The sequence below is a fragment of the Agelaius tricolor genome, unplaced genomic scaffold (assembly GCF_023055355.1).
Source record: "Agelaius tricolor isolate 1412-34295 unplaced genomic scaffold, bAgeTri1.0.p SCAF_2, whole genome shotgun sequence".
Lineage (NCBI taxonomy): Eukaryota > Metazoa > Chordata > Aves > Passeriformes > Icteridae > Agelaius > Agelaius tricolor.
The window spans coordinates 35,461,100-35,484,441 of record NW_027269262.1 but is presented as its reverse complement, the minus strand read 5'-3'; the positions used below and the strand labels follow the sequence as shown (position 1 = coordinate 35,484,441).

The 23,342-nt window shown below is 41.3% G+C and overlaps 1 protein-coding gene across 6 annotated transcripts in view; it reads left to right on the top strand.

The window, feature by feature from the left end:
- CARMIL1 (capping protein regulator and myosin 1 linker 1) overlaps positions 1–15,499 on the top strand; it is a 189,684-nt gene extending 174,185 nt beyond the window's left edge. For 4 of the 6 annotated variants that reach the window (XM_071456069.1, XM_071456052.1, XM_071456061.1 and 1 more), the window contains 5 exons: positions 4,000–4,078; positions 6,873–7,106; positions 9,720–9,854; positions 11,467–11,613; positions 14,446–15,499. In XM_071456069.1, the coding sequence (XP_071312170.1) occupies positions 4,000–4,078; positions 6,873–7,106; positions 9,720–9,854; positions 11,467–11,613; positions 14,446–14,582 (732 nt within the window). In that variant the 3' untranslated portion in view covers positions 14,583–15,499. The remainder of the gene's footprint in view (positions 1–3,999; positions 4,079–6,872; positions 7,107–9,719; positions 9,855–11,466; positions 11,614–14,445) is intronic. The other 2 variants (XM_071456078.1, XM_071456084.1) reach the window with 1 other exon arrangement.
- Positions 15,500–23,342: the final 7,843 nt, after the last annotated feature.

Sequence of the window (23,342 nt, the reverse complement as noted above, 5' to 3'; positions counted from 1 at the left end):
GCATATTTCACAAGTACCAAAGAATAAGCCTTTTTTCACTTCTCTCCTCCTCTTCCATGTGCAGGGCACTCAGATGTTCTCCATTTGCCATCACTGTCCCCTGTCATTTAAAAGGTGTTACCTTACAACAAAGCTCATCTCATGCTTTATTGTGTTTTCCTTCCTTTGACACGTACAGAGTTGTCTTGCTGTGGCCAAGCAAGGCACCCAAAGTCCATTTTTACCTTTCTTCATAGCCTTACAGTGTTTGAGTCTTGTCACAAGCAGATTCAAATTAATGCAGTTGTGTATGGATCATTAAAGGGATCCTCAGTGCAGAAATGATTTTTCTGAAGAATGACCAATTCCTTCCTTTCTCCTTGGTATTAAGTAATGCCCATGAATAGTCTCATTGACTTTTAAAGCACCAAGTTTTCAAATAAAGTGCCCTATGATTTTAAATAAGAGTATTATGCCCTGCCTGTAATTTATAAAATACCAAGCTGTTCCAGATTATATGAATTTTTACAAGTGCATAATTGTGTATGCTTCGTGCTCTTTGGGTTCTTAACACTTGTTATCTCAAATCAAATCTGAGTCAAGTGAGTCCAATCTGAAAGGATGTGACTGAGGTAGAATATTAGCATGTGTAATTTTTTTTTTGTAAGTGGGGAAAGTAAAAGTCCTCTTCAGTTGGTGAGCTTTCATAACAATAATTGGAAACTTCAATTTCATCCTTCAGAAGTAAAAGTTGTTGTTGCCTGTTCCAAGGTTTTGGGGTGGTTTTTTTACCACACTTAACCTGTTTACTGGCTGGAAAGGTTGGTTCTCTTATTTCAGGTTTAAATTACAAGAAAATAATGTTATCTATCTTATTTTTTGTATAATCTTATATTTATGGAATGCAAAACTATGTCTTTATACATATATAAAAGAGTGACAATAAAACTGAAGTGAAATAGGAATCTGTACACAGCAGAGTACTGAGTTATCTATCCTTAATGTTTCTCAGAGGACACCAATTTGTAACTGCTGTTCAAAAGCATTTTTCACATACTTCATCCATCACAATATCAAATAATTTAGGTTTGCACTTTTATTCATGATACTCATGAAGGTGGAAATCATGCAGTATCCTGACACCTGAGCTGCAGAAGACAGCATCCCACTGCTACATTGTATAGGATGGTTGTGATATCAAGTTCTGTAACATCTTCAAATTTATCAGAATTTCAGTATGATAGAAAATTGTATTTTCCTGCAAGGTACAGATGGCTGCTTATATTCTAAGCTATTTTACATGAAAACAAAGCCAGAAGGAATTTACTATTTCATTCATACCCTACCACAGTCTTGTTACAGATAAAAGTGATGAGCAGGTGCAGAGTAGATGGAAAGATGGTAAATGCATTTTTTGTTTTCTTGTGCTTAGAATACAACGAGGGAATTGGCACTAATGGTAGAGTCAAGTATTTGGAGATCAGTGTTGCCTCAGGGCACACATAAATAGATCTTTTAGCTCCATCTAGTGTTACACGCTGGATTTTTAAATACCTGAGCAAGGCCCACGAGGAAACCATAATTCATAGCCTGTTTATTCCCTCTCAGTGTCACCCAACTCTGCAGTGTTTCTCAGCCTTGCATGAATTCCTTTTAAAAATACAGCCTGGGTATTATTTATCTACATGATGAATTCACCTGCATTGATCTGACTTCTCACAGTAAATTTTTGCTGCCAGTGTTTAGTGTTGTTTGGGGACCATAAGCTGTTTGTAATGTGTGTACAGTAGGTAGCCAAACATGCTCACATCCTAATTGCATTTTTAAGTACTACACTAATAGGTGCCAGCACTGACTTTTCTGCTTGTCTTGGTACATGGTCATATTTCCCCAGTTGTCCCATAACTGGAGAGGGAGGAAGGAACTACAGTGAAATTAGTTTCATGCAGTCATGCAGCTCTCCTAAGTCATTTACTGTACTTAAGTGTTAGGCATCTTTCTTCAGGATTTGCATAGGAAAATTAGTTTCTTAGTGAAAGTTCAAGAGAATTTACATTCCATGAAAGGATTGTTGCAAAAAAAGGTAGTTTTTCCAAGGTACAGAAGAAAAATCCAGCAGAAGGAGAGTGGTATTCCCTTAAAAATATATAGCCAAGACAGACTTATAGAAAAATGCAGAACTGTAGGAGGTAAACAGGTGAGAATTTAGCCAAAATATCAGTGTCGGTCAAGAAATGAGAACAAAAACTGAGTTTCTGCCCAGTGGCACAAAGCCCTAATGTTTCTATCTTTGGCAGTGACTTTGTTTTGTCCATATGGACACCGTAGCTAAATATTTTGGTTCTACAAGCCACAGCATTTCTAGAGTTCATCTGTCCAGAAGACTTCATTGTATCAGGGTAGTTTTACAGCACAGGAAGCTTAATGATTACTCTAATAGCACCCTCCTTAATGCAGTGTGCCATTCTAAGTGTTCACCTGTTCTAAGAGGAGAGAGGTTGGAAGACAGCATCACCCTGCCAGGTCTTACACAGGCATAGCAAACACTCAGCATCTCCATTCTCTTTGTTGTATTGAAGAGAGGCTTTGTTTTAGGAGCTGTGAAATTACATGGGCAAAGTGGAGGTATCAGTAAATCTGTAAGGCCAGGTACACTGTCTTCTGCATCACTCCCCAAAATCATCTTCTCTTGAAATGCATGGGAAAGACACACGGCCAGCATGGATATTTAGAGATCGTTTCTTGATGCTTGTATTTGAAATACTGATTTCACTCTAAATACATCAGTTTTTCTGTGGTAGGCATGTACTTCTGCTACTTGTAACCATTTTCTTCCTTCCTGTGTTTCCTGTTGTCCCATTTTAAACTATATGCTATACTTAGAAGTCTTCCAAGTCATTACCCCCAAAAGGCAGTGATCAGGTTTGTACACTGTACATTTCTAAATGTGATGAGAGGGACAGTCAGAGTTGGTGTTGGAGCAGTAGCAGTGACCTGAACACATCAGTGTTACTTATGCATGGGTATATAAGCAGATGCAGTGCTCACCAGAACAAATAATTTGCTTTTAAGTCATTTGCTACACTGGCTGTCTTGAAATAGCAAATAAAGAATCAAGATTGAAGCTGCCTGGCTGCAGAAGTCTATCCCTACCTTTGTAGTCTAAAAAAAAATCTCACTTCTATCCCTAGTCTTATCTTTATAAGGCTTTCTCTCTTAGTATATCCTGCACCTAAGTCTATGTGCTTTTTTTGAATCCTCTCATTTGTCCTTCTGCCTAAGCTTTGGTAGCAGGTAAGGCAGTAAAAGGAGGTTGGTTCCCTTACAAGTGCTGCATATCTAAACTTCTCCTGATGAATACACAGGTTTCAACCTCACTTAGCTATAACATGACAAAAGCCTCTAGAGTTCGGGGGTTTTTTTTGAGGTCAAGATGTTAGGAAACCTATTATTTGCAATAGAAGAGAGGCAAAATATCAGCACATAAACCAGAAGTCCCTTTTCTTTTGAGGTGCTGAGCACCCAGCAGTGCTGGTGATGAGTAGCTTTAAAAACTTTTCAGTAAATAAGGTCTGTAGGTTTTTAGGGGAATCCTGTAAATATGTGGGCACTGCTACTTCTGTAGTTGCAGTTTTATCTAAAATAAGAAGTTATTCTTCTATGTAGAAGAGCATAAGATCAATTCAGCGGTCATATTCAAAATCTAGATCTTCAGAAAAAGGTATTAATTTCAAACAAGAAGTTTTTAGATGCAGAGCTATGCTAGGAGACCTGTTACATAGGAGGCAGTGTCATTGCAGCTCTGATAGGCATGTGGCAGTGTTAGGTGCAAATCAGGGTATTTTCCTTCCCACTTAGCTCTCAAAAATCTGAAACAAAGAGAGAGAGTGCACCATTTCTTGGTATCACTGATTTCTCTGCCTCGTGGCTTCCAAATTAGAGGGTTTTTCTTAACAGGATCACTGAGTTGTATTAATTGCAGATGTGTTACTAATCTGAGAGCTTTTCTCACTCTTACAGAAACTTGGGAATGACACAACTCCCAGAGAGTCTATTGACACAACAATGAGCTCAGAACGACTGGATGGAAGTGGTACAGGTACAGTATAAGTTTCCTGATATAAACTTCCTAGAAAACACAAAATGCCTATTGTCCAAAATCTCACTTACCTCTTCAGACTAAATGTCTGCAATTGGTTAAGCAAAGTAGGAGTTTACACTATGTGAAGAGCATTAGAAACAAGCTCACTTTTTGTGCTATGGATGGCACTTCTCATGAGGTCAGCTCTAGGGCTGAGTTTGTGGCTCACTTTTTCACTCGTGTTGCACAGGAGGGAAAGTACTTGGTGTGGGTGGCTGGGGCGCCTTTGGAAGGAGGCTGGCTTTTAATGGGATCAGCTGAAGCTCAACCCAAGAGCCAGCAGAAATGCCTGTGCACAAAGAAGTGGAAGTGCTTAATATATCTGAGGATGGAAATATGCCCAGTGTTCAAGCTTTAGGTCTGCTCATACTAACTTGAGTAGTGCTGACTTTCAGCTGGCTGTAGTGCTGTCGGTCTGTCAGCAGTCCTGACTCATAGTCAATGGCAGCTGGCTCTTCCCAGGATTTCACCAGTCTGATTGAAGCCAGGGCTGTCTGCAAAGCTGTGGAGGCCCCTGGACAGTGCTCATGTGCACAAAGCAGCTCTCCATTGTGTACAAAATGGTGTTCAGCCTTGCAGTGCTTACAGCACCAATTCCCTCTGCACCTCATCTTTCCATGCCCTTGTCAAGCCACAGTCCTTGGCCCTGACATGGCACACTGCAGCCAGCCAAGGACAAGGTTGACAGACTGGTTTACATGTATACTTTGGGGACTGGCCAGTGAAGGTTTCAAAAGGGATTCAGCTCTGGTGGTTTGTGTTTACTACATGAAAGGAGTGGTCTGAACTAGGAAATCCAGGTCTGATTTCTCAGCAACAGTGGTATCCTGCAAGCCTGGCACACAAGATTGCAAAAACATATAGAAAAAAAGACTGGAAAAAGGCTGAAATCAAAATCCCAATGTGGCCATCTTGATTGAGCACTTCAAATACAATTTTGAAGTTTTAGGTCTTTCTAAAGCTTTTTTAAAAAAGAGTATTCAAAGCATGCCATAATCTATAAATCAGTGCTTTTAAAGCCTGCTTGTATTTTGAGGAGGACCTTGTGAACTGTATGTGTCCCCTGAAGACAGCATACTGAAGTCAGAGGAGCAAGGATAGTCTGCACTTTGGGCATTGGAGTAGCTGGGGGTGTGTGACCTCAACTTGTCTCTGGTCGTTCTTTCTGTATATGACACATTTCACCCCACCACACTGCACTGTGCTTGCCCCTTCTTTTGGGCCTCCAGCTGTCAATTTTTTCCTTACCATCTTGCTTGAGAGCTCCCCAAGGCTCTCTTTTCATTGTTGCAGCTACAGTTAGTCTTTGGCTTGGGCTAATTTATTTTAAATTGCTGTGCTCTAATAATGTTAGAAGGCCTGAGGTCAGGAAGAAAAGAAAGAAAGTTAATGGAAAATTCCTGAATATTGTTACAGGAGAACTCAGATAGTGGTTCTGAAGGAGAATAAGTTTTGGGGGTTTTATTCCTTGCTTTGTGTGTGGATGTTGCCTGCTTCTTTTGTATGCACACACGCACAGGTGCAGGTGGTGTCCTGCTGTTTCACTTGCAGCAAGAAAGTATTTCACATGTGCAGACACAAACTCTCCCTGTCACACACTCATGCTCATCTCTATGCACCATACAGCTGTCTGCTTTGCCAGAGTTTAACTCCAGCTGGGCTGGAACACAGCTACATAGGCTGGAAAAACATACTGGAGATTGGCTTGCAACAAACTGTATAAACACTCACCCTCCCTTCCTCCCACTGCCATTGAAATGTCTGTGCTCAGCACTTCCATTTTCAGTAGACTTTCTGAATGGGAATAGCAGGTAGGTAGGTCAAGTCAGCATCTGTAAGCACACACTTGGTTTTGCCAAGTACCAAGGCTACCAGTCTGCATTTCAGTTAGTCTGAAATTCTCTTCTGAGATTAAAGATGTGAAAACTGTGCAAAGTCTCAGGCTAAGAAACAAGTTCCAAGATTATAATTGAAACTGCTAGATATAAACTTTCTACCTCCTGAAAGCTGCAGAGTAGGAAAGTAAAGCAGGCTTTTTGCTTGTTACCAACCTGGAGTCCAGCAGGCTTTCTACCAGCTTGCACAGCTAGATGGGACTGACTTACTGCTTGCAAGTCACTGTAAATTGATCTCTAAATACTTTGGTCTTTGTTTGGGATAAACAACATGTTGGTAAACTTACTAATGTAAGCCATGTCCAGTGTTATTAGACAAATCAAAATACTATATAAAGAATACTTTGATCTGGGCTGAGTTTCAAAATCTCTTCTAGAGCTTGCTAAAAGCAACAAATAAAAAGATGTAGCCTGCTGGTCACACACTTGGGATTTATTTTCTGGGCCAGGATTTCTCTGTTCATCTTGGAAACCCAACCTTTTGTCTGTAGAGACACCAAACAGTCAGGAGCGACTTTTTGCACTGATCCATCACTGTTTTCTCAGCAGGTAGGCTGTGCCATCTGCTCCTAGAAATATGAAGGAGGAATAAGGTCCAGCTAGCCATCATCTCAAATATATTAAAAAGGGGGACATGCAATTGCTGTCTTGGACAATTGAATCACAAATTTTAGCGCATGTCAAAATTAGCAGGTTTAGAGGCTTTGCTTGCAGTGATTTTGAATAAGGCATTGGGGATGCTCTTACACATAGCAGTGCATGTGTTAGCTTGTGGTGGTGTTTTCCACACCACCATAGCTGTGTATGGACCCTTCTGTGCTGCAGCAGACTTTATTTTATGTGCCTATTTATTTCAGTGCCTAAACAACAGCAGACCCTTCCAGAGAGTCGGTTTGCATCGAATAAAGGCGATTCCATCTCAGCGTCATCAGAAAAAAATTCAAAAGCTGAACCAAAGGCAGAAGCTGGTGCAAAGGCAAGAAGTTCTTCCAATACACCAACTAGTCCAAAGCCCCCACTGCAGTCTACAAAGCCCAGCCTGGCAGGACGACCCACAGTGCCACAGAAACCACGCTCTGCCTCTCGTACTGGTGAGAAGCTCTTCCGGGCAGTTGTTATCCCCAGCTCTGGGTGCTGTTTGTGTGGGCTGTGGTGGAGACAGCCATTGCCACATCCTGAACAGAAGTTAAAAGGAGAGGGACAGGTTCTTCATTGCCATGCTCTTGACTCACATCCTTCTTTTCCACCTCCTTTTGCCCTAATTCAAGTAAACTTATTAAAATGGTTTAATCTGTGATCCTCAAGAGTAAAGTGTGAGAAGCAGTAGTGGCAGTGGCAGAGCTGTTTTTGAGTTAGTCTGCTATCACGAAAGAGGTGAGCATGGAAAGCTACTTCAGCATCAAAGCCTATTGTAGTAGCACTGACAAAAATAAATATGTTTTCTCTAAAAACCTGGCTCTATATACTAAAGTCCTTGGGATTTTGGGGCAGGCTGCTCTTAGCCCCTCAAGTAAGTGTCTGTTTCTTAATAATTTGTACAAACCAGCTGTCTCTTACCTTTTCCTTGTTTAGCCTCTGTTTATTTCCTTATTGCTTTTGACTGAAAATAACTGCAACTGCAAGACTGCCTTCTGCTCAGATATTATCCTAAGGTTTCCAATAGTGGGAAATGTTTCTGCACATCTCCCATGCATTTGTCTGTCTGCTGTTTAATAGGCCAGTGTCACAAACTCTCTTCCCAAAGTACAGCCACTGCAATTGAGGAGAATTAAAAGCCAGTTACAGACTTGCCAAGTATTTACAGCAAATACAGCTCATTAACTGCCAGGGAGTGAAAAATATGAGCATGGCCATCTGTAAGAGCTTGCAGCCCTCTTGACTTTTCCCATAACCACTGTTGACCTTAGAATGATGTAATTTCTGATAAGGATGAGGAGTCAAAGGGATGTTACCGCCTCCTCCCTGCCCTTGATGTGAAACCTGAGCCTTCCTTAGTCTCTGCATTCCAGTGGGCAGAATGTTGTTCACATACAAAATCCCCTTCAGATTTTAGGTGGATTTACATTTATTTTATTGACCATTTTAGAAACAGTCATCGAAGTGAGGGATGCCGAGTTGGATGCTCATGGAGATGAATGCAACAGGGATTATATAGCGGCGCTCAGTCTGTAAAATAGGCAGTCAGGAAGACCTGAGCTGTCTGTTTCTGCCAGCTCCTATTTCCTGCAGAGAGAGTGTACTGTGGATTTAACACAAGGGAGTAATTAATACTTACCCATAATAAGCCAGCTCTTTGATCAATAGTAAAAGCAGCACAGCTCTGTTGCAGTCTAACTTCTCTCCTAGTACTTGTAGTAACCCACTACCTAAGAATGCCCAGGCAACATGATGAAGAAAACCAAGCAATCATCCTTTCTGTGTTCTTGCTCTCGCTGTTGTTTCCAGCACTGTGATCACACAAATAGTAGCAAATTTTTTGCTAAGTTATCTGGGTGCAAAGGAGCACAGCTCAGATGTCCACAGTTTGTCAGAGACTGAAAGTCTATATCTAGCTGTGTTTGCCAGTCACTGTCCTCCTCCTTGTGTTGATATTGAGCTTTCCCAAGCAAATGGCCTCACAGGCATATCAAATGCATGGAGAAGGTCCAAGAATTATCGTATCTGTTCATACCAAATTGCATTTGGGATGCTCATGACTTTCCTGTGCTGAAAATGAAACAGTTGACTCTTTGTGGTCTCTCCTTGGCAGAGATAAATTCTGATTAATTTCTAGTATGCAACTGAATTAACTCTTTTTACAAATGCGTAATACAGATGATACTCTGACTTCCTTTTGTTCTTCTGTCAATGCTAACCTATCTTCCTTGGTCCTCTGTTATGTACACATGCCACTGTTTACTTCTTGAAAAGCAAACTTAAAAGGAGTTTAATAATCCACTGTGGCTGTACTTCCCTACTGTCCAAATGAGGCCTGTGGAGCGTAAGACTGACAAGGTCTTCCTGTAAGGACTGTAAAGATGGTAGTCAGTTTGCCCTACATAATCCATATCCAGCCTTTTAGAGAAACAAGATATCTAGATGGTTTTAAAGTATAGATTTAAGTTTAAGTTTCAGGTTTTCTCACAGTCTGGAAGATGGAAGTATTTTTTTTCTTTTTAGCAACTCTTCATGGATGCCCTTGTGTTATGCTCTGGGAAGTTATTCATGGAAGCACAGAGTTCTGTAATGCTTTTTATGGTTTTTTTTCCCCTGGTTCACTTTTATACCTTATCATTGTGAAACAGGACATCTAAATTGATGAGTTTATTATGTTTCAGCACAACAAAAATATAACTAGAACAAATATTTCCAGAAATCCATCCTTTTTTTTTCAGCTCTTCTTTACAAATTGCTACTTATATCTTGCAGGTAAATCACATGTTCACATCAGATTTCTATTTGCGCTACAATAGCAGCACATGTGAAAAATACTGAAATGGAGATCTGTTTGACTGCTAAAAGTCATTCACCTGGGCTGAGATCCATACAATTTGTTCTCTTCTTGTAATGTTAATTCCTGAATCCTTCTTTTTCTGACACAGGTTCTGTCTGGTTTTTGTTTGTGTATTATGTTGAGGTTTGGTCCACCATAAACAACTGTTTCTGTGAGCTTTAGTGTAGATACAATTTTTCCTTCTCACCTTTTTGTTTGTGGTACTCCACAGAGGATGCTCCAGAGTCTCCCTCTGGCCCCAGTTCCCCAAAAGTTGCCCTGCTTCCACCAGTGCTGAAGAAGGTTCCTTCTGATAAAGAAAAGGATGGTCAGAGCAGTCCCTCAGTCAGATCATTTTCTCAAGAAGGTAGGAGTATTTGTGTAACCTGGTGTCTTCTAGTGAAGTTTGATGTTTCAATGTCTCCTAATTTGTTTTCACCTGGAAGGGAAGAGGGTTATGCATTTGAAGGTGCAAAAAGCAAGGAAAATATATCTGGTCACCTATTCAGCATCTTGTCCACCTACCTTTGATCAAATCAAATAAACAATTAATCCCTGGGTATTAGTAATGTAACTGAATAAGGGATTCATGTGTACATTTATAGTTGGTTTGGTCTGAACGAAGATGTTCAGACCAATTATGTGAAATTTCACACAGTAGTGTGAAATGCAGCTCTGTGATTCAGCATCTTTCCAGGGGAGCAGCCATAACTTTGTTCCTTGCAGCCAGCCCACTGCTCTCTTTGTTTTCCTTCCTGTTGGTCTCTGCACATGACTGAGTTCGCCTCCCCGTCTTTGGGCAATGAGTCTCTGTGCCAGGGCAAGGCTTGGTACCTGCTATCTTTTATATACAACAGTAGGCTGCTCTCTTCTCTTTGCTGATTTTCATGTGTGCACTGAATTTCTACTTTTGCTGATGCATTTTCATGCCCTGAGTTGATTCTTAGAAGAGCTCAAGCTTCCTCTGATAGCATAGGGTACGTGGAGAAGTAGTCACAGGAATGTTGCTCACCATGATGTTAGCTGGTACAAGTGATGATGTTTGAAATCTGGGGGTGAGATGTCTTCTTTCCTGGGTCTCTCCTCAAGAAAGATATCTAAGGTGATTCCCTTAAGCTGTGAAACAAAATCAAAATCACTTAAGCTGTGAAACAAAGGGGTGCCCTTTCACACTCTGACAGCAGATTTTCACAGCATAAAATGGGAAAAAACAAGTTGATGTAGCTACATAATGCTGGGTTGTGAAGACTGAGAAGTTGTGCTGCCTACAGAGTCCACTGTCATCATTCAGATGATCCAGATTGCCAAAAGCAAGAGAAGTCAGGCATTGTGCTTTCTTACTTCTTGCTCCCTTAAGCCTCTCAGTCAAACACAGAATTTTCTATTTGGCTCTATATGCCACTGTACATATTTTATCAATAATAGTTTAGACTTGCCAGCTCCTTAAGGAGCTGCTGGGCTTTGCATGAAGTTGTTTGGGAAAGAGTAAATTCTGTTTATTTCATTTTTGTTCATTTTCATGTTTTCTTTTTTATTCATTACTGTCCTACTTCCTCACTTAGCCATTCCTCTGTCCTTGCTTTCTGCCTCTCTTCAGGCTAGCATGTTCAATTTATTTCTGCAACTGGTAAATCACTGCAAATCTGTCCAAGTTAGTAACAAAATTGAATCTCCTGTGAAATAAAGCTACAAATTAGATGATACTTGATTGTAAAATTGCTTTATGTTGATGATTTTAACTGTACTTCCTGGGACAATCTGAAAATACACCTCTTTGCACTGTGCAGCTGTGAGATCAGGCTGCAGTTACCAACACCTCAAGATATCTGGATTACATTTAAACAAGCAACTGGCATACTGATTACTGCTCTCTGAATAATTGATTAAATAGGTTGGATAAGTGAAAATTTTCATATTACCTTCTGTATGTGGGCCTACAGAACAGCTTAGGAGTATAAACAAATCCTTTTCCTTGCTAGAGCAAACAGGAGATTGTCAAAAAAGAGATGCAGCTCTTGACTGTGCCAAGCCATCTGGCAGCGTGAGAACCACTCCGGGGCAGTATTCTACCAGTGCAGAAGAGGAAGCTAATGTGCTTGGGCAGAGGATGGCACAGCCAACTTCTGGTTAGAAGTTTTCATTTTTCATCAAGGTGGTGCTTGATAACTGGCACTAACAATTGTTAAGAAATGGTAATAGCAAAGAAACCACAGAAGGGTGTGGGTTTGTCATCTGTCATTATGAGAAAGGTAAAAATCTCATGGGGTTCTAATCATATTTCTGCCCTCATGTGATTTACATGGCATGAAAAAATTCACAGATAAAACATGTTTTGTGCATTTTTCCTTTGTGTCAACTCCAGTGACCAGTCCCATCTAGCACATGCAGCCCCTCTGCAGAAGAGCACTCACTACTATCTGTGACTGCTCAGTGCAGCAGCACTGGCACGCTGCAGGTAGGCTGGCTGCTGCTTGCTTTGCTTGCACACCTGTCATTTCTAAGATCATGCACTTTAGTGTTTCAAAAAACATTTCAGCTTGAATATTGTTAGTGCCAGTTTCAGTGCATCACTCACAAAACCATTTGAGAACTGGGTAAATCGGATTATTTATTCTTACTTTGATTTTCAGTTGCAAAAGCAAAGAAAAATACCACCTAAAGAACCCAAGCCCAGCACTGTTAGTTGAAGGAGCAGCTTTGACTCACAGTGAGCTCATTCAGTAGGCTATACAAATGTTCATTTCTTTTATGTGCTTTTAAAATATAAAAGCTCCTGTTCTCAAATGGTACATGTTTATGTTTCTTTACCTCTTAAATGGTTAATTTGAACTGTTGTTCAAAGTTACTTTTTTCCTAAAGTATTTTAATTGTGTATTTGAACATCTTATGCAATTTTATTTACCCACAGTTTTTCTGTTTATAAGACATCACATAACCTTTCCTCAGGCCAAAATTTATCCTTTTTGTATTATAAAATCAAATTTAGTCCATCCAAACTGGGAATCTCCCCTCCCTATCATAATCAAATTATTATATTTTAGTTCATTCTGAGATACCTCTCTGACAAAGTAAGTTTTGTAAGCTGGGATCCTGCTGTAGACCACTGCAGGTCACCTGTGTTGTACGGGTTCATCGAGGTGAGGGTAAGCTCTTCTGGCAGAGACCTGCTTACATTGTGTGGACTTAAATGCCTGATACATCTTTCAGTCATTTATGAGGCAAACTACTTGCCTATATTTATCAGGCCATAAACTAAAATGGCTGCTGCAGGATGTGCTTTGGGTTTTGTTTGAAGTCAGTGAAGGCCAGATAAAGGCCAGGTAATTATTAGGAGGTACTGGTATCAAGGATGACTCAAAAAATTTCCAGGCACCTATTTCTTTGAAAAGCAGTGGTGTTTTGGAAGGTAGAAATGCCTGAATATTTTTACAGGATAATCCTCTCCAATTCTGTGAAATGGCTTTAAACACTTTTCTCAAAATCCCTTCCTGTTTCCCAGCTTGTAATGCCAGGATAAGAATGCAGAGTGTGTGTAGCTGCTGGCCCTTATTTCCTCACATATTTTGGCTAGCACAAATAAGAAAACTGGTATTTTGGATTCAGGAGAACTATTTGACTGCCTTGGGATCCCTCTCTGTACTTCCCACATTCCTGGCAGTCCTGTACTTCCCACAGTCCGTGACACAACCTGCCACACTTCGAAATGGCTGCAGCGATGGTCAGTGGCAGGCTGCTGCTGTGGCTGGAGCTGCATGCTGGGGACAGGGTAGGCTGTTCCCTGCAGGGGGGAGGCTACAGGTGACTGGTACATGGGGAAGGAGAGGTGGTGCTGCATGGCCACAGCAGCTCCTGGTGCCTTGTCAAGAGAGGAATTCACAAAAGTGCTCAGGAACAAGGATCAGTGTGAACCAAAGCCGACCATCCCTACCCAAAATGGTGGAGCAAAGAAGGTCTGGTAATGACAACATTTAATTTTGTGGGAGTGAAGTGAGGTGACTTGCAGCAAGATCACATTTAAGGGCCACTGTGTGTTTGAAGTTTCACTTCAAGTGCAAGTATGAGATTTGTAATGCTGTCAGTCCTTGGGTAAGGTCACCCTGGTTGATGTTAATAATCATTTTGTTACCATAGCAGTTGTAGGCCACTAGTTAGGTCAGGAATCTCAATAAGGTTTTACAACCTTCTTTTCCAATTTATTTTGAAGCTTATAGATTTGGAGAAAGCCCTGGCTTTATGGAGATTTCAGAGTGCTGGGTGAACAAAATGTGTATTGTTGCATTTAAATCATGAGAAGTGAATATGGCCTCCTGCTTACCCCATTGCCAAGCAAAGCAAGGTGCAGAGCCATGGGTGTCCTTCTTATCAAGGGACAGGGAGGACATTGGGACCTGGAAGTGTAGAGGAGCAGGGAGAAGTAGTTTGGGTAACTTGGATGCTGAGATGAACATCTGTCCTGTTTAAAGCTGCTGAGTCAAAAAGGAGAACACAGATGTGTCCTGCTAGGGAGACAGGCCTGCCTGAGATGTTCTTCACTGGTCTGAGGGATTCCCAGCTGGCACATCCATCAGCCTGAGCCATCAGGAGTGCACTGTATGAGATCCATCCAAGCTGGAAAAAAAATGCTGTTTTGGTTTGGAAGTGGTGGGATAAGAAGAAAATTTCCAGGCCATTTCTAACTGTAATGTTTATCCATGTCACAGTGAAATACTAAGTGTCATGTTTCAAGTTTGCCTGCTTGCCAGCCAACCAACCAGTGGAATAAACCTTGCTCAGACTCTCTCTTCTCACCTTTTTCTGGAGTGAAGAATTAATGGGCCTATGCTACTCCTCCTAGAGCAAATTAATTCAGTGGTATCAGGAGCAGCTCCCGTGTGCATTAATGACTTTTTTAATTGTTTTTTTTTTTTCTTCCTTTCTCTTCTGCAATCATTAGTAAATCCTGTTTCTGTTTTATACAGCTGCAAAAAGAAGCCCTGGGCAGCAGTCTCATGAGTTCCAGGAACTGAAGCAGAGGTCCTTAAGTAAAGACGGCCATCAGGGAAGCAAGTCCAGTGACTCTGGAGAAGAAGCAGATAAAGATTTTATTTTTATTTAGCAATCAGTACAAGTGCTTTGTAGCGCAAGAGCTTTTCATAACAATCAGGGTTCAGCAATCAACAGCCCTTTTAGTCAGCTGCTCTTTCATCACAGGTACATTTCCCTGCAGAAAACCTGATCTTCCAATCATGACTTACAGTACACCTGGCATTGATTCGGTCCTTAATTTCTGGTGTGTACGGTGCAAGGCATTCCTGTCCATGCCTTTGCCTAAAGCCAGCTGTTCTTTCATGTATTCTACTTGAATTTCTCTGAAGCAGCTACAAGGAGTGCCCTGCATTAGGGCATTTAGAAAGCAAAGCAAATTAACTGGACACTGTCTTACACTAATACACTGTACAGCAGGTAATGTGTTGTACTGCTGAATGTAAATGTGTCGGATCTGCACGTGACTTACCTATAAATATATTCTTGCGGTATGCAATTGCACATTGTAATTATATTAAAAGAGCACACTAATAAAATAATTTGTATAGATTATATATATTAAATGCTTGGGTATGGTTTTTACATTCTCCCATAGGGAGCTTCTTTCTTCCTGTTCTCCTACTGTACATAAAGCTCCAACGCTTACATTTGTGTACTGTCAGAAAGCACAACAGAGAAGGATTTGGATTATGTATAACCATGGTATGCTTCCACATTCATATATTAATGTATATAGTTGATTGGAATGAGAGCAATTGAAATTTTATTAATATTGGTGTTTTCTGGAGGCCTTCCTTGGTTCTGTCTGCATATTAGCTTCATTTCAATGTGTAATTCTATGAGAAACATAGTTCGACATCTGTAAAAACATGTCAGCTTTTGAGGGAGGGGGATGCAAATTTCACGGCTACCCACTTACATTACAGGTTGAAGGGATTTTATTCATATGTATATTTGTAACAATAAAAAATGATTTTACAACTGAAATACTAGTCTTCATTTTTACAGAACTGTTTGTGGTCTGATGGTCTCTGATCTTTGAATGCTGGCATTGGGGTCACATAGGCAAAGTGTGCAGTTAAGACAAAACTTGTTTAATTTTTCTGCTTCTACTAAAGTGCCTGTTCCAGCTGAAAGGGAGACATACACATCATAAAAATACTGAAGGAAGATCACTTCACTATTCTCCCCAACTGGAATCTTCAGAAAAATAACCTTTCTTTGAGCCAGAAACACCTATTATTTAAATTCTCAACTTTGATCCAAAAGAACAAAACAAAACAGGTTTAGTAACTCTGTCCCATGAGCAATTTCTCTAGACCTTTTGTGCCTTCTTGACAAGACAAAAGTGCTCAGATACCTGCCTGTCTGATGACCTTCAATCTGAACCCTGTGCACATGAAAAAAAATCTTCCAAAAGATAAAAGAAACAATTACAAAGACTCTACAAAGAAGGTATGATCAAATGAAATGCAATTGAAAAAAACAAAAAAAAGCAAAAAATCAGAAAATTTAGTGATTACAAGAAAATGCTCTGCGAGGAAACCAGATGCAGTGCAAAGGACCAAAGGAGGCCAAAACTAATCTCACAGATGTTGTAAAAGCAAGGGAAAAAATCAAGGAGGAGGACACAACTTGAAGGGGAACATATGAGGGACATGCATGGCATGCCATCAAGTGCTGGGACATTGCACCAAAGCTTACCCAATTGGTCCCCATTGAAATCACAAGATTTCGTTTCCCTTCACAAAAGGGATATGAAATCTTGTGAATCTCAAAAGAAAGACTTGCAAACACTCAGGAAAAAAGATTACTCAAATGAAATGCAATTGAAAAAAAAAACAAAAAAAAAAGTGAAAATCAGGAGATTTGGAGAAGGGAAGGAAAACAAAATCTTGTGATTTCAATGGGGATCACTTGGGCAAGATTTGTGCATGTTGCAGCACTTGATGGCATGCCATGCCTTTTGATGGCTTTGACTTTGGGAAAGATTTTTTTTTTAAGTATCCATGCCATGTCCCTCATATCATCCCCTCCTAGTTGTGCCCTCATTCTTGAATTTTTCCCCTGCTTTTGCAACATCTGTGAGCTTATTTTTGGCCTCTTTTGGTCCTTTGCACTGCACCTGATTTCTTCCCAGAGCATTTTCTTGTAGTCACAAAATGTCCCGATTTTTTGGGTTTTTTTGGATTTTTTTCGATTGCATTTAATTTGACCATATCTCATTTCCTGAGTGTTTGTAAGTCTTTTTTTTGAGATGCGCAAAATTTCGTATCCGTTCCCGAAAGGAAATTTCATTTCCTTTCGAGAAGGGAAACGAATTCTTGCAATTTTAATGTAGATCAATTGGGAAAGCTTTGGTACATGTCTCAGCACTTGATGGCGTGCCATGGTGCCATGCCTTTTGGTAGCTTTGACTTTGGGGAAGATTTTTTTGTTTGTTTGTTTGTGTTAAGAATCCATGCCATGTCCCTCATATCTTCCCCTCCAAGTTGTGTCTTCCTCCTTGACTTTTTCCCTGGCTTTTGCAACATCTGTGAGCTTAGTTTTGGCCTCTTTTGGTCATTTGCACAGCACCTGATATAATCCCGGCCCATTTTCTTGTAGTCACTAAATTTCCCAATTTTTTTTATCCTCCAATTGCAATTCCTTTGATGATATCTCCATTCCAGATTGTTTGGAAGTCCTTCTTTTCTGTTTTGACCTTCAGCGGGGATCAAATTTGGCAAGCTTTGGTGCATGTGCCTGCACTTGATTGTGGAGGGATAGAATCTAAGAAAATACAGATAGTGCAGAAGGCAGTCTCACACCTGAGGAGTTGCAGCTGTACTGATCACCAAAGATTAGGAACTGGCCTGCCCACACTGGCTGCAGCTGTGTCTAATAAGAAGAAGAGTGCTACAAAAGAGTGGGTTGGCTGGTTGTACTGTGAAGAGAGCTGCAATTTGTTGTCTGTACTGAGAAGGAGGAGAAGGAGATCATTGCTTTGAGGAGTTGCCCTTGAGAAAGCACTGGGAAGTTATGGAACTTACTATTAGGATGAGAACCGTTGGTGACCCCGACGTGATTCTGGCATGGTCCTGTTTTGGTTTGGGAAAAAGGACTTAAATATTAAGCAATGTGATCCCAAGGTTATTCAGGAAGATAACTGCAGACCTAAGAGAAATTAGATGGTGGAGTCAGGCAGACCAAGAGTCTGAGAGCCTAAAAGTCCAGATTAGCTATAGCCAGACAGACCTGGGAGCCTAGAAGTCAGGACAAGGTATGAGACACCACCCCCAAGAAGAAGAGTGTTGGATATGCAGAATGGACGCTACACACTTTGCTTTTTTAGTGCATTGGAGCCAGCCCTGCGACCTCTGCCAAGGTATGGCCACAGTCCAGAGGGGACCCAGGACTGTGCTGGGTTCCCCCTGAATGGCAGTGTGTGCAGCAGGACACAAAAGTGACAAATGGCATGGCCACAGCAGCAGCCAGTGCCTCAGCAATAGCATGGCCCCTGAGGAGTACTAGGGGGCGGTTTGCTAAGTTGCTGCTACATGAGCACTGGAACAAAAGCAACATGGAGCTCTGAGAGGCAGAGTCAGAGCTGCACAGACAATATGTAAGAGAAGCCCTCTAAAACTGTGTAGTGGCCATCTCCCCAGTAACCTGATGTGGTTTGGGACTCGGCTCTAGGGCAATGTGCAGCCAGAAATGGAGCCCAGTGTAGCACTGAGAGCAGCAGGGGATGCTGCCCGGTCCGGACCTGACAGATTTTGACACCTGGAGTACAGGTGAGTATCTGGGGACATATGGGAAATAAAATATCAAGTGAAGAACAGATTGTTTCATCTACATGGAAAACAGAGCAGGGCAACAGAGGCTTACAGTGACCAACTAATGCAACAAAAAACTGTAAAAGGAAGAAGAGACTTATTAAAACAGCAGTGTGAGCTGGGGACAGAGTAGCTCTATCATTCAGTATGGTGTATTTGTTTGCTGATGAAACATGTGAATTTTGTTTGTGAATCGCAGCTATTAATCTTTGATAAGCATAACTGTTGTTCAAGTTGTATAGCTATTGATAAAATTATGTAGCTGTTGATTTGTTACTATCCTATTATATGGCCTTTAGCTTTTTCTTGTGAGTTGCCTTATGAAGTTGTACAGCTACTGATACTGTCAATATTCTAAGTATAAGAATATTATTTCTGATAATATGTAATGTAAGCTTGAGTAATGAATCAAGGTCAGTGCACAGACACATTCCGAAGTTCAATAGAAATTACACAAAAGATGATTGTACTGGCTTTACTGTCTTTTGCAAGGGGCCCTGCAGAAGATAGAAAACACAACATTAGTTTATGAAAAGCCTTAGGTTGATGTTCTAGACTGTGAAAAGCAAAGCTAAATCAGAACTTAGAAACGTATGTTTTTCCTGTGACCTGTTGCCTGAACATTTGTATACAGTTAGTCCTAAGTGAGATATGTGAATAACTTATAATATCATTTTACTTGAACATATCTTTCTAGAGATGCTGTGGGTTTGTACTTAAAGAAAAGGGGGAATTTTGGAGGGATAGAATGAAAGAAAATAAAGATAGTGCAGAAGGCAGTCTCACAGCTGAGGAGTTGTAGCTGTACTAATCACCAAAGATTAGGAAGAGGCCTGCCCTTAATAGGCAACAGCTGTGGCCAAAAGGAAGAAGAGTGCTACAAAAGAGTGGGTTGGCTGGTTGTACTGTGGGGAGAGTTGCAGTTTGTTGTTTGTATTGAGAAGGTGGTTAGTGCTGTGAGGAGATGCCCATAAGAAATCACCAAGAAGGTATGGAACTTATGCATTAAGATGACAACACTTGATGGCATATGGCCTGCCTTTTGATGGCTTTGACTTTGGGTATGGTTTTTTTCTTTTTTTTTTTTTTTGCTTTTTAAGTATCCATGCCATGTCCCTTGTATCTTCCCCTCCAAGTTGTGTCTTCCTCCTTGACTTTTTCCCTGGCTTTTACAACATCTGTGAGCTTAGTTTAGCCTGTTTTGGTCCTCTGCACTGCAGCTCATTTCCTCACAGACCATTTTTTGAAGACACTAATCTCCCAATTTTCTGTTTTTTTGGGGCTTTTTTTTCAATTGCATTTCATTTGATCCTATCTCCTTTCCAGAGTGTTTGTAAGCCTTTCTTTTCGGGTTCACAAGATTCCGTTTCCCTTCCCAAAAGGAAATTTCACTGCTCCTGCTATAGTCCTGGTCCATTTTCTTGTAGTCACTGAATTTCCCAATTTTCTTTTTTTTCTCCTAAATTGCAATTCCTTTGATGGTATCTCCATTCCAGAGTGTTTGGTAGTCCTTCTTTTCTGTTTTGGCCTTCAGCGGGGATCAATTTTGGCAAGCTTTGGTGCATGTCGCAATGCCCCTTCACCTGATGGCATGCCATGACTCTTAATGGCTTTCACTTTGGCATAGATTTTTTTTTTTTTCAGTATCTATGCCATGTCCCTCATATCATCCCCTCCTAGTTGTGTCCTCCTCCTTGAATTCTTGCATTTTTCCCCTGCTTTTGTAACATCTGTGAGCTTATTTTTGGCCTTTTTTGGTCCTTTGCACTGCTCCTGTTTTCCTCCTAGAGCATTTTCTTGTAGTCACTAAATTTCCCAATTTTTTTTTCTTCCCTGGCTTTCAGTTCCTTTGATGGTATCCCCATTGCAGAGTGTTCCTAAGCCCTTCTTTTCTGTTTTGGACTGCAGTGGGAATTAATTTTGGCTTACTTTGGTCCATGTCCCAGTGTCCCAGCACTTGATGGCATGCCATGCCTTTTGATGGCTTTGAGTTTGGGAAAGATTTTTTGGTTTTTTTTTAAGCATCCATGCCATGTCCCTCATATGTTCCCCTCCAAATTGTGTCCTCCTCCTTTATTTTTCCCCTGCTTTTGCAACATCTGTGAGCTTAGTTTTGGCCTCTTTTGATACTTTGTACTGCACCTGATTTCTTCCCAGAGCATTTTCTTGTAGTCACAAAATCTCCTGATTTTGGGGGTTTTTTGGATTTTTTTCAATTGCATTTAATTTGACCATATCTCCTTTCCTGAGTGTTTGTAAGTCTTTCTTTTGAGATGTGCGAGATTTCAATGGGGATCAATCGGGCAAGCTTGTTACATGTCCCTGGTCTTGATGGCATACCATGCCTTTTGGTGCCTTTCAGGACCAAAAGAGGCCAAACTAACCTCATAGATGTTGGAAAAGCAGGGGAAAAATTCAAGGAGGAGGACACAACTTGGAGTGGAAGATAGGAGGGACATAGCATGGATACTTAAAAAAATAAATAAATCTTTGCCAAAGTGAAAGCCATCAAAAGGCATAGCTTGCCATCAAGTGCTGGGACATGGACCAAAGCTTGCCAAAATTGATCCCTGCTGAAGTCCAAAATAGAAAAGAAGGGCTTGGGAACACTCTGCAATGGGGATACCATCAAAGGAATTGCAAGTGAAGAAAAAAAAAATTGGGAAATTTGGTGACTACAAGAAAATGCTCTGGGAGGAAATTAGGAGCAGTGCAAAGGAGCAAAAGAGGCCAAAACTAAGCTCACAGATGTTGCAAAAGCAGGGGAAAAAATAAAGGAGGAGGACAGAACTTGGAGGGGAACATATGAGGGACATGGCAAGAATACTTAAAAAAAAAAATACTTTGCCAAAGTGAAAGCCATCAAAAGGCATGGCATGCCATCAAGTGCAGGGACACGTACCAATGCTTTCCCAATTGATCCCCATTGAAATCGCAAGATTTCTTTTCCCTTCTGTGTTGGGAAACTTGCCACTTTTCCTTTTGCTTTATTAAGGTCTTCTAAGTCAAAACAAAACATTTTAGAAGCTCTTGGTAGGTGTTTCATTTTAAAAGTAGGCTACAAAGAGGTTGTAAAGCTGTCGTCAGTGCTGGAGGTTCCTTCCTGGGTTTTGCTCTGGCTTCAAATTATGTATTTATCTAAAATTAGTAAGAAAGCGTTTTTGTATTCACATATCTTCTTTTGATTTTTTTGCCATCAGTATGAACAAATCATAAATTGCAAAGGAAAACTTCAAATACCTGTACTTTTAATGAGAATTAATTTTTTAATAAATAAACTCCAATTTTTTTTCTCATGGGTCATAGAAAATACAACATTCTGAGAATTCTAAGTATGGAAGAAGGGTTACTCTATTGGTTTTGTGAGTTGAAGAAAATTACACCAAGGACTGTGGTATTAAGACAAAAATTTAAAATAGTCTGTAACTTCCAGAGCAGTTAGTTGCTGAGGATTTCTTGCCTGTGCTTGATGTTCTTCTCATCAGTTATCTGATAGTGTTCTGCTCGTGCTGTGAAAAACCACAGCAGTAGTGTGTGCTCATCACCCAAGCATCAGTAAACCCACAATGCTGAACCACACAAATGCTGTAGACAAAGCATCTGTTTGTGCTGTTAAGAAGAAGAAAAGCTTTAGTGCTGTAACATTTGTTTGCTGGAGTATAAGGATTTCATTAGACATCAGTGTTTTCCATATTAGTTATGGAAAGCCTTTTGTCTTTATTCCAGCCATCAGTGTGTTGTGGGCAGGCTGAGTGGTAGAGAAACAACTATAAAGGAGTGCTAGTGAGAGCTCTTGAAGACCTGGGGTGTGGCTTTGGGGGTGGGGAGGAATGAAGGTTTTCGTTTTTTTACTTTCTTTCTGCCTGGCACATCCAGCACTACCAGCCTGACTGAAAAGAATTCATGTTGCGTCCAGAGCACCCCTCTTGTACTTCTTCTGCATTTCAGAAATAATGACTTTTATTTTCAGTATCTTGAGCTCATAGAGACCACGGGCAAGTGCCAGTGTGTTTCAGGAAAGGAGCAACCAGTGTCCCTTAGTGCCAAGCCAAGCCAGGAGGTTTGGGGGGATGCTTGCAGAGCAGGGAAGGTGCTGCCTTTCCATGAGATGTGGGCCTTCCAAGCAGGTGCGTAGCTGAGAGAACCCTCGTTTCTCATTTCTTCCCTGCTGCTTGAGCTGCTCTGGGGGTGGCCTCCTGTGATCCCTGCCTATCCTGGCCCATGTGCTTCTCTGGGAGGGTGAGGGGCAGAGCCCAGAAGCCACATTCAGCTGCTTTAGTGGGCTGTCAGTGGCAAGGATTCCTGGAGTTCCTGGGAGACTGAACAGAGATCAGGCAGAGGTATTACTGAAGGAAAGGGCTGCTAACTTGTTCTCCCAGGGCATCCATAGTCTTTGAGTATCACCAATGCTCTGTTCCTTCCTGTCACACATGGGTACTGTGCTAGCAGCTTGCTGGCAGTGGTGGGAGCAGAGTTTGGTATGGGAGAGGAGGTGGCCTGCCTCCCAGGCCTGCTGCTGGCATTCATTCCCCTTGCAGCTGAGGGCATCTCCACAGTGCTGCGCTGCAGTCTGGTCACACAGGAAGGGCTCAGAGGCTCCGGCTGGGGTTATGTGTGACACCATGGCTTGGTCCCTGGGCCATGACTGCTGTCAGACAAGAGAGCTGTTGCCTTCACCATATTTAGGGGTGAAGCAAAGAAGGGGAGGCAGCATCTGAGGTGACAGCAAGGCCCTCTGCTTTGCCCCATGCACATAAGCATGTGTACATTCAATGTGAGCAAACAAGAGGGAAGGACCAGCAGTCCTGGCCATCCAGTTAGAAATGCTGCCCTGGAAGGGGTCTTACCATGAGCATCTCAGTTCAGAATTGCACCTAACTGATCCACCTTTAGGAAATGGGGGCAAAAAGCTCTTCTGGATGGAGCTGCTCTGCTCTTTTCTGCTCTTAAATCTGGTATTCAGGTTTTGCTGGCAAGGAATTTCACCCCTGATGTACATAGTGGGAGTGCCT